Source organism: Phacochoerus africanus, chromosome 8 (genome assembly GCF_016906955.1).
Source record: "Phacochoerus africanus isolate WHEZ1 chromosome 8, ROS_Pafr_v1, whole genome shotgun sequence".
NCBI classification, from domain to species: domain Eukaryota; kingdom Metazoa; phylum Chordata; class Mammalia; order Artiodactyla; family Suidae; genus Phacochoerus; species Phacochoerus africanus.
In genome coordinates, this window is record NC_062551.1 from 155,418,030 (window position 1) to 155,436,607 (window position 18,578).

At 49.3% G+C, this 18,578-nt stretch overlaps 1 protein-coding gene across 1 annotated transcript in view; it reads left to right on the forward strand.

Moving 5' to 3' along the window:
• The window catches only part of PLPP3 (phospholipid phosphatase 3), a 94,513-nt gene extending 77,507 nt beyond the window's left edge, over window positions 1-17,006 (forward strand). The window contains exon 6 of the mRNA XM_047788910.1: window positions 15,043-17,006. Coding sequence (XP_047644866.1) covers window positions 15,043-15,168 — 126 coding nt within the window. The 3' untranslated portion in view covers window positions 15,169-17,006. The remainder of the gene's footprint in view (window positions 1-15,042) is intronic.
• The last annotated feature ends 1,572 nt before the right edge of the window (window positions 17,007-18,578 follow it).

Here is an 18,578-nt window from a genome sequence, read left to right on the forward strand (position 1 = left end):
CCGGACAGCTTGCTTGTTAAATGTTTCCAGCTCAGTGACCAAAGCCGGGGGCGGGGGCTCTCAATTCCTCTGCTTGGTGTCTGAGGAGCCACCCTGCCCAGGACTCCTTGGATGAAATGAGGATGCTCCTGCTGTCCCACCAGCCTGGGAGTGTTAACCCAACAGACCCTGTGAATCCTGTTCTCCATAAACATGGAAGGTTTGGGCTCCGAGCTGCAGCTGTGAGAGATCTGAAATACGGTCCGACTCAGTCACTCTATCCATGAGGGCCTTTAGGGTTCAAGAGGGAAGAAACTTTTCCCAGGTCACATGTTAAGGGTCTGAGTCCCTGACTCATGGGCCTCACATGCTGCCTCGGTGGTCACTTACTTTCAGAAACACTTCCCAGCTTCTTGGAAAACATCTGCCCTTCCCACTGTGACCTTTGCAAGACATGGTCAGACCCTAACCTGGGTGTTGGCTGGGGAAGAAGGAATTTGGTGAAGGCAAGGCCCTCTCCTTGCCTCAGGGCTTTGTACCTCAAGCGACAGCTTCCTGGAGCATGGCCTTGGGATGGACCACATTCTGATTTGCCCCAAATGCCGGGGTTACTCTTCACGCTCTCCCTGTCTGACCCCTAGTGAGGGTGAGATGAGAGACCTCTCTGAGACTTCATCTCTTCTGGAATCTCTGCTTTTCTTGCCTGTTAGAAGTTTGGTTGGTTTTTTTGGTTATTTTTGCTTTTTAGGGCTGCACCTGCAGCATATGGAAGTTCCCAGGCTAGGGGTTGAGTCGGAGCTATCGCTACCGGCCTACACCACACAGCTCATGGCAGCGCCAGATCCTTAACCCCCCACTGAGCGGCCAGGGATCAAACCCACATCCTCATGGATCCTAGTTGGGTTCGTTACCTGCTGAGCCACGAAGGCAACGGCTGGTTTTTTTTTTTTTAAAGACTCATAAAGGTAAACTTTTTTTTCTTTTTTTAATCTGTACAACATTAGATTTTCATGCTCAAACTTTTGAAGGGCTTATTCAGCAAACAGTCATGTTTGCTGCTCTGACTGTGCTTTCCTGGGTCCTACTTGGGGCACTCAGCCTGGTCCACTGGGGATCCTAGAATACAGTAATGACTGGGTGTTTGAGCATCACCCATGCAAATGGCATCGTTGTTGGTTTAACCCTTGCTCATTCACAGAAAGAGTCACCGCACAGATCTAGACCAGCCCATTAGCCTTTCTTTGTTTCTCAGTCCAGCTGCAGCCCTGTGTCTCTGCAGCCACCTCTCTGCTCTCCTGCCTCTGTCACCCTGTGTTGAAACTGTGAATGTGTGTCTCCCTTTAGACTCTTCTTGGGGGACAGGGACCCCAATGTTTTTCTCCCTGTGTCGCCAAGGCCTCTGTGGAATTCTAGGTCAGAATAAGTAAATGTATGCTAATCAGCCCAAAGCTAGAATCCATGAGTTAATCTGCCCTTTCTTGAGAGCATTCTCTTGAAGGCAGAGGGATGGATAAGGCCCAGCCTTTGTTTTCAAGGAGCTCCCAGTCTGGTTGCACACAGCCAGGCCGAGCACAGGAGCTACAATGCAACATGGGTGTGTCACGGGACACGCCAGTGCCCTTCAGCAGGCAGGGGAGGCCTGGCTCTGTGCAATGGGCAAGAAGGGGCAGCAAGTTGGGGTGATCTGAGTGGGCACCACAAGGAAAGTAGCATCTGAGCTGCCTGCCAGCCTTGGCCTGGGAACCCTCGCCTAGAGAATGGCTGTTTCGAGGGCTTTACTCATTAGTTTCTTCCCTCCTTCCTTCCTTCCTTCCTTCCTTCCTTCCTTCCTTCCTTCCTTTCTTTCTTTCTTTCTTCCTCTCTCTCTCTCTCTCTTTCTTCCTTCCTTGTCAAGGCCAGAAGGGAGAGAAATTAGGAGAGCAAACTATTAATGAGAGCAGCTGTCACTGCCCAGCTTGTTCTCTGAAGCTTGGCCCTTTAATGTGAAGTGACAGTGGGGGATGGGTGTTGCAGCCAGGGTAACCCTTTGCTGACTGTGCCCTCTGAGCTTTTGCTCTAGGCAGGAGGTCGGCTCCCAGGGGCTTGCTGTGGTCTTTCCTTCTCGGCGCCACTGCCCTAATTAAAGTCTCCTGCACCCCCAATTAAAAAAATTGAAAGGTGGGAGGGAGTCCTTCATAGCCTTCCTCTCTTTTACAGAGCGCTCTCTACCCACAACGAGACAAAGAGTCCAGGAGAACCAGGGTTTGTTTCTGAGAAGGGAAATGAGGGATCTGACTTTTATCCTGTTTGCTCTGGTGGATGGTAGCACTGGATAGGAATTTGGTCCTGGCGCTTGTAAAGCACCTACTCACTGCTGGCTGTGTTCTAGATCTTGACCTACGGGCTCCTTTTAGGCACACGGACCCACTGTATATTATAGCCATTTTACAGATGAGGTAACTGAGGCTCAGAGAGATGGCTGAAGTCACCCCAGGTCAGAGCTAGTAACAGCTGCTGCTGGGATATTCACTGACTCCAAAGCTTTGCCCTCTGCGCTTGGCTAAGAGGCAGGGTCACTGGAGCAGAGGTGGCCAGAGTTACTTACTCAAAGCAGAAGCAGCGTAGACAGCTGCTTACAGAGCAGAATTTTTAAGGGTGTCAGGGTCCTCCCTGGCTCTTTGGGCTGATCCAGTCACTGCTTTGACTTTTGAAAGCCTGTTTTATAGGGTAAAGATGTCTAGAGAAGAGGGATAAACATCTTGCCCTGTCTTTTGCCCACTTGGCCCCTAAACACATGAGGGTAGGAACCTGGTCTCATCTACCATTTTTTCCCCAGTGCTGAACTCCCAGCCTGGTCCTCAGGAGCTCAGGGTGCTTACTGGCTTGGAATCCTAGCATTTGAGTGAGCCATTTCATTTAAGCCATGCAAGAGGCCAGGCAAGATGCTGGAGTCAGCCTCAGAGCTGGAAAATGCTCAGTGAGTCACTTCCCATCGTAAGATCTGTCATCCTGGTGTTGAGTGTGAGGAAGACAGAAGCAAAACTCAAGACCCTGGGTTGAGCCAGAGATGGGTTTTGGGAATCAAAAAGCCATGTGAGGACACAGCGTGCCAGGAGAGGAGACTGTGAGGCAGATAAATGGAAGGCGTCTGCCTCGCTGGATTTGCAGCTTTATCGGGTGCTTTCCCAGAGTTGTATCGTGTCACTTGCAGCCTAGAGGAGCCTGTGGTTTCTGCTCTGCTGTGTCTTTCAGCAGAACTTTCCCGTAAGAATCAAGGCTCTCCTGGAAAATCCCAAGCAAAGCCAAGTTCCTTCTCACCCATGAATGTGGCTGTTTTCAATGGATCTGAACACAGGGGCATCACCTGAGGTTGGTTAAGAGGACCCAAAAGAGGGAGCCAGGAAAGGACAAGGCCACCACACAGGGAGCCAAGAAACCTGGAATCCGCTTCCCACTCTGCCTGATAACCTCCTCGCCAAGCTTCAGTGGACTCCCCATCCGCAAGGGGAATAACATTTACTCGCATGCATTGAGAGCTCGTGTGCGAGCTACTGTGTTAGTAAGCACTTTACATCGATCACCTCCAGGCCCTGGAAAGTCCTAAGTTGAACCTGACACCCATCATTGTCCTCACTAAAGAGATAAACAAGAGACGAAGAAGGATGATATAACCTCGAGGGATGGTAGAGGGTAGGGGGTCAGCTCCAGTCCATCCAGCACAGACCCAGCTCTGAAGACCCAAGCGTGTGTGTGCGTGTCTGTGTCTGTCTGTCTGTCTTTGAAGGGCTGCACCCACAGCAGATGGAGGTCTCCAGACTAGGGGTTGAATGGGAGCTGTAGCTGCTGGCCTACGCCACAGTCACAGCAACGTGGGATCTGAGCCGCGTCTGCAATCTACACCACAGCTCATGGCAACACTGGATCCTTAACCCACTGAGTGAGGCCAGGGATCGAACCCACAACCTCAGGGTTCCTAGTTGGGTTCATTAACCACTGAGCCACTAGGGGAGCTCCCCAAACCTCTTTTAAGGCCTCGCCTCCTGCTCCTCTCATACCCCCTCACCTCCATGAAAACAAACCTTCTCCAGATTTTCCATCACCCAAGCTCTTCTCTTAAACAGCTGTCCCCTTTTATGGGAGCCCAGTTCCAGTTTCACCCCATCTCTGACGAAACCTTCTGTCTTAGTTTCCCATGTTGCTGCTGTAACAAATTACCAAACGTAGTAGCCTAAAACAACGCAAATTTATTTTCTCACACTTCTTGAGTTCTCAATTTCAAACGGGTCTCACTGGGGTAAAATCGAGGTGCTGGCAGGGCTGCATTCCATCTGGAGGCTCTATGAAGAATGTTTCCTGAAGTCTCCAGCTTCCAGAGCCTGCCCACATTCCTTGGCTGGCGTACCCTCCCACCATGTTCAAAGCCAGCCACGTGGCACCTCCATCTCTCTTTCCGTCCCTCTGGCCGCTGCTTCCATCGTCGCATCTACTTCGGTGATTGTGACTCTCCTGCCTTCCTCCTGTGGGGACCTTTGTGATGACACTGGACTCACCTGGATAATCCTGGCCCATCTCCCCATCTCACGGTCTTGCTTCATCACATCTGCAGAGTCCATTTGGCTACATAAGGGAACAGATTCTCAGGTCCTGAGGGTTAGGACGTGGGCATCTTGGGGGGGGCCATTGTTCAGTCTTCTGACCATGTCTTTCTCTGTCTTTTCTAAAGTCAATTAGAAGATTGGGTTTCTGCTCAGTGGGTTAAGGATCTGGGGTTGCGGTGAGCTGTGGTGTAGGTCGCAGGTGCGGCTCAGATCTGGTGTGGCTGTGGCTGTGGTGTAGGCCAGCAGCTACAGCTCTGATTCAACCCCTAGCCTGGGAATCTCCATATGCTGCAAGTGCGGCCCTAAAAAGACAAAAAAAAAAAAAAAGAGAGAGAGAGAGAGAGAGTTTCTTGTAATGCTCCCATGGCTCTTTGCCTGTTTTACCTACTGTGACAGTCAAAATTGCCTGTTCAAATGTCTGTCTCCACAACTAGACTGGGTGCCTTGATGGCAGCATCCATAGCTGAACCCTCTGGTTCTTCATTCTTGGTGCCTGGTACAGTAGCTGACACACAATAGGTGCTTGATAAGCATCAGTTAAAGAATGAGTGATGAATTAGCTTGTGACCTGCCCTGGAGCCTAGCTTCCTCATCTGTGAACTGATCTTGGAGGCCCCGTGGCTGCGTGACCTTCTTCCCCAGAGATTCCGCAGCCCTGCCAACTTTGCTGTAGCTGAGCTGGCTCTGCCTTGTCAGCCTGCATTGCCCATGTAGGTGGCACCTTTGGGGGGGGTTAATGACAATTCTTCAGATCCCAATGGGGGGTACAGTGCATCATTCTAGAAAGTGGGCTCAACCACTGCAAAGCCTTGGGCCACAGCCATGATAGCCAAGCACTTTTACTTGAATCTGTGGAGAGTCAGTCCTGGCTCAGCAAGCAGATGTTTCTAGACAAAAACCACATGCTAATCTGGAGCGGATTTGGTTCCTTCCCGTACTGCTTAGTAGTTGAACCCTTGTCAGGGAAGAGAGGCAGTGGCACCCAACACAGACAAAAGCCCTACACGGCGTCATGGATGCCACATGGAGACACAGGCATGCAGGGTCCTGTAGGCCTGCACACTGATGTGTCCCTTCGCACATGCGGGCAGAGCGAATAGGACGGAGGCAGAGAAACCCAGAGGCACAGGGACAGACCCAGTCGTACCCAGACACAGACACGCATCCTCTTTCTGTCCCCAGCACTCAGAACCACAGATACAGACAGGCCAAGGCAAACACAGACACATTCTAACCCTGCAGTCCCCCTGCTGTGTGTGCACACACACACACACACACACACACAGAGTCACCCCTCCCAAGATGTGAACTCTACAACTGGGCTCACCATCCCCACCCCTGGAGCAACCCGGGACCCGGAAGGAGTGACAGACATGGGTTCATTTCCTGTCTGGTGACAACTTGCCTATGTGGCCACCTCCTCTCTGACCCCCCAACAGATGGCAAATTATGGGGCCCTGGGAGGGGTCAGGGCAGGGCCAGGCCGCCATCGCTGTGGGTGCAGCAGAGGAAGCAGCTGCTCGTGAGTTTCATAAACACGTAGTGGAGCTTTTCCTGGTTTTCCTCCTGCGGGGGGTGTGGTGCAGACAGCACTCGCTCTTTTGTGCCGCTGTCTTCCTCCAGGATGTAGGGAAGGGCGAGGGTGTTCTTTATCTCTGCCCCAGTGAAGTGACCTTGGGAGAAGAGATGGGCTAGAATGTGAATGGAAGGAAGGTTCAGGGATGACAGTTCCCCACAAGGGAAACTGAGGCACAGAGAGAGGCTGGGACACACCCAGAGACATGCAGTGGCAGCGTACAAACCAGATCCGGGCTCCCTTGATCCCGTCTCAAAGACTAAACTAGTGAACCCCAAACATGTGTGGTCCATGCCATGCATTTGTGAGATCTCCTTCTCCAACAGGAGAGCCCCATTCTTCCCCTTGGAGTCGCCCCACTGCTGCCTGGGCACAGGGGGATGGATGAAATGACCTCCCGAGTCCCTTCTGGCCCTGCGGAAGCCTAATTCTGCCCAGGAGCCTGGAGGCTGACCTTGCCACCCTGGCTGCCATTCTCAGGTGGGTGGGGGGTGCCAGGAATGTGGGTGTGGGAGCAAGAAGGAAGCAGAGGCAGAGCTAAACTTTGCTCCCAGTAGATAAGGACAGTTGGCAGAGTTCTAACATCTCCTGTCTCATTCCCCTGCTGAGGCGAAGCGGGTGGATGATGAGGCTGGGACTCAGAAGTGGGGGGTGTTTTCCTGCCAGGTAGGCATACCAGGCAGGTCACTTCCCCTCAGGTGCCTTTCCCCATCCCATGATGTGGGGATGATCGGTCCTAACACGATCTGATCTTTGAATTGAAGATTCAATGAATTAAAGATGCACCCAGGAGTTCCTCTTGTGGTGCAGCGGAGACGAGTCCAACTAGGAACCATGAGGTTGTGAGTTCAATCCCTGGCCTTGCTCAGTGGGTTAAGGATCCTGCATTGCCGTGGGCTGTGGTGTAGGTCACAGACTCAGCTTGGATCCCGCGTGGCTATGGCTGTGGCTTAGGCTGGCGGCTACAGCTCCAATTTGACCCCTAGCCTGGGAACCTCCATATGTCACGGGTATGGCCCTAAAAAGCAAAAAAAAAAAAAAAAAAAAAAGATGCACCTAGCTTGGCACCTGCAGCCCATTGATTGAATGTGTATTATACGTTAAGTACTATTCATTGTTTTAAAGATTCAAAGCTGAAAAGAGTTGGTCCTTGAGGAGCTTATAGTGCATTAGCTTCCCAACTTGACCACCATCTATAATAAGAAATACATCTCACAGCATAACCCAACAGAGGCACACACACCTAACAAAATATTTCACGAGACAAGACTTATGCTTACTACGTGTGATCCATGCTAAAATTTTTTACTTAAACTTTACAAATGTTAGTGGCAGAGTTCCCTGGTGGCAAAGCAGGTTAAGGACCTGGCATTGTCACTGCTGTGGCATGGGTCCCATTCCTGGCCTAGGAACTTTTGAATGCTGTGGGTGCAGCCAAATTAAAAAAAAAGAAAGAAAGAAAAGAAAAAAGAAATGCTAGTAGTGACCACCCAGTACATTGCTTTTAGAACTTACTGATGACTTGTGACATGCAGTGTGAGAAACCCTGCTCTAGTGGGGGCAGCCGTGGAAACACCCAAGTGCAGTCGAAGGGCACTGCTGTTGGGATGGGATCCTGTCCTGGGAGTGGTGGGGCTGGGGCAGAAGGGAGAGCTCATTCTTGACGGCGTTGGAAGGCTAGAGAGAATTCCTGCAGAATTCCTTGAGAGGTGAATGGATCTTTTCCATGAGATATGAAAGGTAAGGAAGGGTATTTCATGCAGAAGGAATAACACAAAGACATGGAGATGGATGGGAACATGTCCTGTCTTGTGACCCTACGAGTTCAGAATGACAGAACTTATAGGATAATTGGGGAGAGTCAATAATAGTAGCTCCCCTTACCTCTTCAGCTTTACAAAGTGGAGTGTCTGGAAGTGGGTCCTTGCCTTCCTCCAGCCTCTGTTATCTTTGGGTACCACATTCCTGATGGTAACTGGCGGAGGATTTGAAGAACCTTTCATGGGTCGAAAGCATGTTTGCATGTATTCGTCCACTTCAGCCTTATAGAAACTGTGGGGAGGTAAATTTTGAAAGAACATTAGCACATAAATGCAGGCAGACCCATCATCAGAAACCATAAGCCTCTTCCTTTTGCATAAATGACTAGCCCGGGTCACTCAGTAGCAGCAGTCTGAGGACCAGATCCTGCTCCTGACTTCTTGTGTGACACTCTACCTCATCAAGTTCCCTCTCAGATATGCCAGGAAATTACTCAACCCAGACGCTGGCCAAGTTCCCAGTGCCGAAAAGTCACTGAAAGCCCTTTAGTGAGGTCAAAAAGTATTGCAATCAAGTAACTCCTATTTGTGTCAAAAGACAAAGCTGTCAAAGATGGCTGTTCTTTAGACAGCACTTATTATACTTAGGGCATGAGGATGAGCAAAACCCAAGGCAAAGAACCAATGAGATTGTTTGTTACGGTGGAGCAAGATGCCCAAAAGATATCCCGAGGCCAAGGCACGGGAGTGTAGGCAACAGGGTAGCATGCGGTTTCCATCCCCAAAGGCGAGTGGACTAGACGTATTGAGTGCTGTGCTTGCTGGGCTCTGAACAGAGGTCATTCCGTCGAGTAGCTCATTGTCTCAAGAGGAAACCATGACATAGCATTTAAAGCATTATGTATGCACTAAAGGGAGGCCTCGTGCTAAGACGGAAGGTCATCCAAAGTTCAGTGTGGGTACCAAAGAGCAGCTCAAGAAACGGCTTGTGAAGCCCACTGTCCAGGTAAAGGAGCTGCTCTCTGAGACGCACAGCCACCGAGAGGGAGAAGGAGGGTTTGAGCCCATCTCTCATCCCCATGGACTGTCCACCACAAATGGCTCTCCCTCCTTTGTCTATATAACAAACAAGAGTGTTTGTTCAGTGCAGATTCCAGGCCACACTTTTAGGAGGACTGGGCAGGCCCAGGAATTTGCTTTCTCAAGAAGCACCCTGATGATTCTGAAAGAGATGCACTTTGGGAAATACCACAATAGACAACTCTGTTTTCTTCTGGTTCTGAAATTCCAAAATACTTCCGCTTATATTTATTAGCTCTGTGCTCGCATCTAAGCTTGATGGGGGCTTATAAAGATCTCGACATCTAAGGATGATTTCTATTGCAAGGCATTCTCTTATATACTCAGGGACTCTAGAAACATTTAAGGGACAATTTTGTTGTCATCATCTGCACTTCACAAAATGACCAAGATTTGCTGACTCAGTAATTTGCAGCAATGGGAGTGGAAACCTGGCTGCTGACCAGGCTTTTTATTTTTGGCCAGCTTGGTTCTTGGTGGGTTCCAGGCAGGCAGCACCCCAGCAGAGCTGGGCTGTGTGTGCCCTGGGCCCTGGCATCTCCGGAACTGGTGAATGCCAGCAACAAGACATTGGAAGCATCTTCCTTTTTGGTTGTGCTGACTCAGTCCCCAGAATAGCCCCAGAAATTATTGGACTTGGAGAGCAGATCCTATCCTGTGGAAAACTCCCATCTCATGTGGCCTGGCTTGATCTCTGTAGGCTTTCACCTATTCCTAGTCTTAATTGTTTCTATTTCCCCCCTTGAATTTTCCTTTTTTCTAGTGCCTTCTCTTATTCCTTTTCTTTCCACCCAAGGGGTAGGGGAAGAGAAGTGACTTGATGTAGGTTGACTCCAAACACACAAGCCAGCGATCATGGCTCTGTTTATTAACAAGCCACACCTGTGCCCTTTGGGACACCACATAATCCTTAGCGTAAACCGCCGAGGTGGGTATTGTATCCCTCATGCTGCTGAAAGTGGCAAGACGTGGATGTGAAGACAAGTCTGTCCTACTCCCAAGAGCAAAGGTTGTCACCAGTGCTGCATATGCCAGGTGAAGAGTGGCAGATGGTGACCCTACAGCACAGTAACAAGCATCGCCATTTATAAGGCGACTCCTGAACATTTCTTATCTAGTCATCACCTCGAATGGGATTCCTCCAGTCTGGAGTTGCCTTGTTCCTGTGTCATCTTGTTCTTGATAGAAGGGCCGCATTGTCCTGAGTGCTTGGGTGAATCAGATCACTGTATCCTCAGATCACAGAATAGCCTTCCTGACCCAGGGGAAGGTCAGAACCACTTCCCCAAGCCAGTTTCAGAGGGAAACGGAGTATTAGGAGGCAGAGGAAAGCAGAGCTCTAATTTTTTTCCCTAGGATGGCTACGCAAACTTTTAAGAGTTTTGATTAGGAAGAAGTGCAAGATTTCTAGAGTTGAGAGAAAACTAGAAAGAAAAGCATTACTTTCCCTTGCACACCTATCTCCCGGCACACATACACATCAGCTCGATCAACCACAGTTGTGTTTTAGAAATCCATCTCTTCCTTGTCCTCTCTGTGTGGTGGCTGTACAGGACTCATCTTCTAGATTCTGCAACAGTGTCCTGACCGGTACCCCTGCCTTCAGCTCTCTGCTCCCTTCCGAACACCTTCTTCTTCTAAATGATCGTGATCTTAGTGCAAGTTTTCCCTCTGTGCTGCTTCCCTGCTTCAGCCTTGACAGTGGCTTCTAGGGCTATACATTCTGTAAGGTATCATTGGGGGCTTCACCTAGGGCTGTGAATTCTGTAACGTATCAGTGGGGGCTTCTCCCGTTCTGGCTCCCCCTCCAGCCTTGATGACTGCTTGGCTCTCCCCATACTGAGCTTCCCCAGGCTCCTGAACCTTGCTGGACCCCCTTTGCTTAGAACAACATCCCTGGCATTCACCACCTGCTTCAAGCCTACCTATCCTTCAAAGCTCAATTACACTTCCTTTGGGGGAAACCTTCTAAAGCCCTCTCCCCTGCCCTCCAGTCAGGGTTATACGCCTCTTTGTAACCCTCAAACACTGTATTGGACTGCTCTATATACCCGGATCTCTTCCCTCATTGCCCTGTGAGCTCTTGGAGGGCAAAGAACTCCGTCTTGGGTATATTTGTCATCTCAGGGCTTGGCACAGAGCAGATGTTCAGCAAGGGTCTACTGATTGCACGTCTCAAAAAAGCAATTAATGAAATGCAAAGAATGGGAGGAGTGGAATTGAAAGCCTGCGCTCAGGGTAAGATAACTTAGAACTCTTACTGGCGCTTTGCGCGTGGATTTCCTAGTTGCCGAGACTGGCTGATGAATAAATACATCATTCCCTTTCCAGCCGCAGGGAAAGTCTGTGCAGTGGGTGGGGCTGCGGGCGCTAGTGGGTTTGCCCAGCAGACCTGGACTCGCTACCTAACTTCCCAACCTGGTGCTCTGGGTTTTCTCTCCGAGTGGAAATCATTTTCTGCCGGAAGTAGAACTGCTGCGAGCCAAGGTTTCGCTTTTCCAAGTCCCTTTTGTGTTCTGCTATTCAAGCGCGAAGAAGACAGAGCCCTGTTGGAATCCTGGCGGGATCGTCTTTTATAATCCCCCCAAAAGTGTTTGCATAACCTCGAGCCACGCTGAAAGTGAAATCCAGCTGAAGGGGCTCCTGCTGGACCGCGCTCAACTTTTCATCTTGCCGCTGGGCTGTGTGCACCCCGTGTGTGAGGATATACATCCCCTGAAGTCCGTGGGAGTTCTGTGTGCCGATAAGATGCAAGGCCAGAGGGCTTGCTTCCAGTAGAGAGAAGTGTAGAAATCCCACAACAAACATTGCCTAAGCCCCTGGTGTGTGCGGGGCTCCATGCGGAGTGTTGTGGGTGATGTTGGAGGATTAAGGCTGGGCTCCATCGTTAGGGAGCTTCCCCTTTAGGAAGAAGGGCTGAGAAGCAAAAGTTTAGGAAGCAGGAGAGGGTGTAACTTGCCTGTGGCTCAGTCACTTCCTTGATGCCCAGAGCATGAGGGAAAGAACAACCTTTATTGAACTAAGTGCCAGATACGGGTTTAGTTCCTGTCAAGTACGCTCTTATCTTTAACCTTCATTTCATTCCTATCTTGCCATTAGGAAGTGGAAACCCTGATATGTAGTGGATATGAGCTCAGGAAATTAAATTGGGAAATAAGCCAGTAGATGGAGGTGGTGTCGGAATCTTGAGGGAGGGATGTTTGTGTGGGGGTGTCCCCTGCCGTATTTGTCCCCGGCAGATAGGATGTAGGCGGGGAGAAAAATCTCTTGAAACAAGGTCAGTTAATAGCTTATCTTTGGTGGCACTAGCTGCTAGGCTGGGGCAAGTGGAGTTGAGAGCCAGCCATGGAAGAATTGAAGCCTCTTCCTTGGTGACAAAGCAAAGGAGGAAGGGGAAGTAATTTCTAGGTAAAGATGAGGATGTTGGCTCTGCACCTGTCAGAAGAGGGTTGAAAATGTAATGATCTCCACATTTAAATTTAACCAAGTTCCTTGGTATTTCCTTACACCGGGGGCACCTGAAAGCCCCTTTCCTTCTGTTTGTAAATGATTCCTGGGCAGGGGAGCATAGGGCCTCCTGGCAGGAGGGGGTACAAATCTTCTCTCTCCTGGATTTCAAGTTTGCCCAACCTTTCTCTGCCACTGTTCTCACTGTTCACAGGCCCTTAGAAAAGAAAGGGGCTACAGGCTTTTTTCCTTTGCAATGTGGTACATTCAGTAGCACTCCCATTGTCAATGTATGAAAGCATTCCATTTCTTGGCTAATATTTCACTTTTTTGTCATAGTGTAGAAATCACCTAGCCTTCTTTTCTTCATTTTTTTTTTAATTGGCAGCAACATGCAGTTGCTCGATGTGGGACTGTAGTTCCTAGACCAGGGATTGAACCCAGGTCTCAATGGTGAAAGTGCTGAGTCCTAACCACTAGACCACCAGGGAATTCCCTTTTCTTTATTTTTTTGTTTGTTTGTTTTTTAGGGCTGTACCTGCGGCACATGGAGATTCCCAGGCTAGGGGTCTAGTCGGAGCTACCGCTGCCGGCCTACGCCACAGCCACAGCCACTTGGGATCTGAGCCATGTCTGCAACCTACACCACAGCTGACAGCAACACCAGATCCACTGAGCAAGGCCAGGGATCAAACCCGAAACCTCATGGTTCCTAGACAGATTCGTTTCTGCTGTGCCGCAACGGGAAGGCCTTAATTTTTTTTTTTTTATTTCATAAAAAAAAGTAATGAAATGTTTGAGCAGGTTATATGTTTAATGGGAACAAACGGTTTTATGGTGGCCAGAAAAAGCCTCTGCTTCCCTTTTGCCTTTTTTTTTTTTTTTTTTTTGGTCTTTTTGCTATTTCTTGGGCCGCTCCCGCGGCATATGGAGATTCCCAGGCTAGGGGTCTAATCGGAGCTGTAGCCACCGGCCTACGCCAGAGCCACAGCAGCGCGGGATCCGAGCCACGTCTGCAACGTACACCACAGCTCACGGCAACGCCGGATCGTTAACCCACTGAGCAAGGGCAGGGACCGAACCCGCAACCTCATGGTTCCTAGTCGGATTCGTTAACCACTGCGCCACGACGGGAACTCCCCTTTTGCCTTCTAATCACCCCATTCACCTGGGGTAACCAGCATCACCAGTATCTGGCTGTTATTTTTTTGGTTGCACTGTACTGATTGCTTTATCACTGCAGAAGGAATATTGTGGAAATTGGCTCATGAAAGGATCCAAGCCCCTTCTGTGGCCAGGCCCTGGCTGCTAGAGCCTTGGAATCGGTGCAGTCTTGTTAAGAACTCATTTTTTTGCCTATAATATGTCAAGAATGAAGTCACAGGGCCACTGTTGTTAGTGAGCACATTGCATCTGCAGGACAAAGATTCTTCCATCCAGAAAGCTCTTAGACATAGGCACTTTGAAGTGTTTTGGTCCCCATTGCGAAACACAGCCATGTGGTTCCCATTAAATTACGTGATTGACAGCTGCCCCTTTTGGGTTACTTCATACAAACTCCTGTTGCTAAATGGCTCAGGTGGATGTTTGATGTATTTCTTTTGCCACCTAATACAAAGCATACATTTTTCTTACTCATAGTAACTCATCAGGTTCTTGAATCTTTCATTATCAATGAATTGAGACAGGAACCGTGCCGGAGCCGTCCTTACACCCTTCCGAGTGGGTGTTCACTAAGCATTTCTCAATGCTTCTAAGAACGGCTGGGTGAGGTCACATGCTCAGGAGAAGGAAGGAGGTTGGGAATGAGCGATAGGAGCGTTTTCATTGACCTTTTCTCCGGGTTAGTTGCTGACTCCTTCAGCCAAGGGACCCTGGCTTCTTGACCCCCATCAACTGTTGACATCACTGGGCTTTCAGGAAAAAGTGGTCACGGCCACTTCCTTGCTCCAGCCCCTGCTCATAGGAATTCATATGAGCTGATCTCTTTTGGTTACACCCTAGATTCCTTTGTGAGGAAAGAGAAAGTATCACGGACTAATGATGGTGACTAATTATGACTGGCTTCCTTTGTTTGAGAACTTATCTTTTACTGCTATTCATTTGCCTTGAGAAATAAGGAAGTGGGGCTAGCAGATAGGGAGCACTGGACCGAGAGCCCCCCATGGCTGTGCATCCTGGGCCACGTCACTGCCCTTCTCTGGGCCTCTGTCCCTCTCGGTGCAATAAGAATCAGACTCTGGGGGGGTTCCCTTTGTGGTGCAACAGAAGAAAATGAATCCTGCTAGGATCCACGAGGTTGAGGGTTCGATCCCTGGCCTTGCTCTGTGGGTAGGGGATCCAGCGTTGCCATGAGCTGTGGTGGCAGACGAGGCTTGCATCCCAGCTTGCTGTGGTGTAGGCTGGCTGCAGCTCCAATTTGACCCCTAGGCTGGGAACTTCCAAAAAAAAAAAAAAAAAAAGGGATCGGACTCTGTGGTCACCGTGGGCCCTCCCTATTCAGAGATCTGCAGTTTGGGAGCCCGTTTTCCTAAGATCTGTGCTCCTGCAATCTTCCCTTTGTCTCTGTCCCCAAGGCCCAGAGGTCAGCGACTGAGTGGGATCTCTGCTTTTGTGCTTCTAGGTTTTCTTCGTGTCTGACCTCTTCAAGACCAAGACGACTCTGTCCCTGCCTCCCTCTGCCATCAGGAAGGACATCCTCTCACCTGTGGACATTATCGACAGGAACAATCACCACAACATGGTGTAGGCGCCGCCCAGCTCCTGAGCTGTTTTTGTGAAATGACTGCTGACAGCAAGTGTTTGCTGCTCTCCAATCTCATCAGACAGTAGAATGTAGGGAAAAACTTTTTGCCCAACTGATTTTTTTTTTTTAAAAAGGAAAAAAAAAAAAAAAAAAGTCTTACTTTGTGGCCTTCCCAGATAGGTAGCGTTCACCTATGTGGAAACATCAGCAGACTAACAGCCAGTGGGGGGATCCTGGATGTGCACTCGGTTTACGTGTTCATGTTCTAGTGAACACGGGCTTGTTCTGGAACAAACACAAATGATTTTGAGTAGAGTCTGCGGGTCACCTGACCTCTGTGACCTGAGGGATCCCAGGCCTGTGAGAACAGCTCAGATTCACATGGTAGCACACAGGACGCCGGTAATAGCACTGAATCAAGAAAAAAATTAGCCATGGGGGGCTCCCCTCTTGGGTCTTTCTGTCCACACCACTCGATTCTCTACTGTGACTTGGGTTCAGGAAACTTGTTTCGTGTGTTCATTCGTTTTCGATTGTTTTCAGCAGAAGGAAAGAGCACGTTTTCCAGTGATGGGATCCTGAATCCAAACTCACAGTCGGGAGGCCTTATCACTCACTTCCTCAGCCCGCAGGCCAGCAACCACAGCCCCTCACGCTAGTGATTAGGAGACTCTTTGTGGATGAGTGAATTTCACAAACAGCACAATTTCAGAAGAGCTCGAGGGTGCAGGCCCTCCTGCGTCTTCTTTTCGACGCACCCTCCTGTGATGCTGAAATGTCGATTGCAGGATGCTGGCGTTGTGTACAGCCGCTGCCCGGGCGCTGGCACACTCGTAGTGACGGTCAGCTTCGGGTCCGGCTTTCTCCCTTGAAACCCTTGCGGGGTGCCCACCCGGATTGCCTGTGAGGGTCCAGAGACGAGCAAAGACGTGGTCTGCCATCAGCTGATGGAAAGCAGCCTTCCGTGTAAGAGACGGAGGGGTGAAGGGGGCTGAAAAGTGGAGCAACCCTTTGGCTACTCAGAAGTCGGAATGAGCCAGAGTAGCAGACGGTCTCACGTCCCAGAGGCTGCCCTTCCAGATGACGGAGCCGATCCTCTGTGGGAGCCGCTCGTGCTGAGCTGTGTAAAGCACTATTGTCTTGGGGTTGATCTCTAGGGCAGTTCTTGGTAGGTTCTGCTGGGCAGAACACGTGGGTTAAATCTCCGTAGAGTTTCCTCGTCTTCTATCCCTAAGTGTCCTTCTAAGCAAGGTCCCTCTCGAGGCAGCAGACAGGGACCACTTCTACTGAACCTTTGAGGAAAGAAGGAAGGAAGAAATGCTTTCAGATCTCGGATGCAAACCTTTCAAAGGGCTGCCTGTAACCACATGGGTCAACCACATGCACATCCTTAATACAGAAGCCGTCCTTTCATTTCAACCTATAGCAAGCTATGATTTTTATATATAAATATTATATAAATAATGTATAAAACATTAAAAGTTAACTATGTAAAATATTATTTCTGAAACAATTTTAGCTGTATCCACTATGATTATAAACTGTGTCTCGACCTGTGTTATTTACATTAGCTGCTTAAAAAAGCATTGAGTTAATTTTTTTTAATATCAACTAAAAATATCGTAGTTCTGTGGTAGACATTGTTTTTACAATGAAAGAAATAACTGCAACTAGAGAAAACTGTATAAAAACATTAAATTGTCAGTATTTTTGTAAGGTTCCCTTTTGTAAAGAGAATAATATTCAAAGACTTTTGTGGCACATACAAAGTGAAAACTTGTATCTGCGAAACTATACTTGTATTAAATGTGCTTTTTAAATAAAAGCTCACAAGGACTAAGGAGGGAGTCAGAAGCCTGGAATGTTTGAAGGGGTTTGTTTCGGGTGTGGGGAGGGGATGGAGGGCTGTACTCCTCCCGTGGGCTCGCGTCCCCTGGAAATAGGGTAGCCGTGGTGTAGATAGTGGCTCAGCTCTTTCATCTCTGAGAGCCTGTTTGCGGAGGGAGGCCCTGGCCCTACTCTCTTCGCAGGCTCTTCTAAAGCACGTTTGTATTCTAAAAGGGGGTTTCCATGGGGAGGGAGGAGCTGTGGGTCCCCCAAAGATAGATAAGGTGCAGGCCCTAGATAAGGCGTGCTTGGGGAGGTCACTCAGGGCGTCTCCACGGCCAGCAACACCAAAGGAAGGAGGGTGCAAGGCTGAGCATGGCAGTTGGTTCCTGCTTTCCTTTCCTGCCCCCACCTGGAAGAAGAGGGGAAGCTGGACAGGCCCATTTTGTGAGAGCCTGCGTGCCAGGCACTTTGGCCTAGTTGTCACTTTTTAAATTAAAAAAAAAAAAAAATTTTTGGCTGCACCTGCAGCGTGCAGAAGTTCCCACAGGCCTGGGATCGAACCCTCGCCATAGCAGTGACAATGCTGGGTCCTTGACCACGAGGCCATCAGGGAACTCCCTGTTTGTCATGTTTGATCATTTCAGCGGTTCTTATTCTGAGAAATGAGGAATACTAAGGAAAGCAACCATGAAATGGTTTGTCTAAGATCCTAGAGGAGTAAGCTGCAGGCCAGAACTTGGATTCATTTCCTAGGGCTGCTGTAACAAATGAGCACAAATTTGTGGCTTAAAACAACACAAATGTATCATCTTACAGTTCTGGAGGTTTCAGGGGCCTCCTTTTCCTGGCCTTTTCCAACTCCTAGAGGCCACTAGCTTTCTTTAGTTTGTGGTCCTCTTCCTCCCTCTTCAAAGCCAGCAGTGTTGGGCTGAGTCCTCATCCTGCCATCTCTCTGGTTCTCCTCTTCTGCAACCCCTTCCACATTTAAGACCGTGATGGTGATATTAGATCTACTCAGTCCAGAATATTCTATCTATAGTACTGTTAGTTGATTAGCAAACAATTCCACCTGCTACCTTAATCCTTTAATTCCCCTTTTGCCTGTCCCATAACATAGTGACTAACAGGTTCCAGGGCTTAGGACATAGACTTTTTTTTTTGAGGGCTGCACCTGCAGCATATGGAAGTTGCCGGGCTAGGGGCTAAATCAGAGCTGCAGCTGCTAGCCTACACTTCAGCTAGTGGTAATGCTGGACCCTTAGCCTGAGGCCAGGGATTGAACCTGAATCCTCGTGGAGACTATGCTGGGTTCTTAATCCGCTGAGCCAGAATTGGAACTCCAGGATGTGCACATCTTTGAAGGAACCATTATTCTGCCTACCACAGTTCACTCTCTGGCCCCCAAGGATTTACATCCATGCTGTGTGCAAAATACGTTCACCCGCTCTCAACTTTCCCCAGTCTCAACACATTACAGCATCAACTCAAAAATCCCAAATCTCAACGTCCAAACTGCAGCATCTAAATAAGGTAAGGATGCAATTCTGGGTGTAATCCATCCTGAGGCACCATTGCTCTCCTGT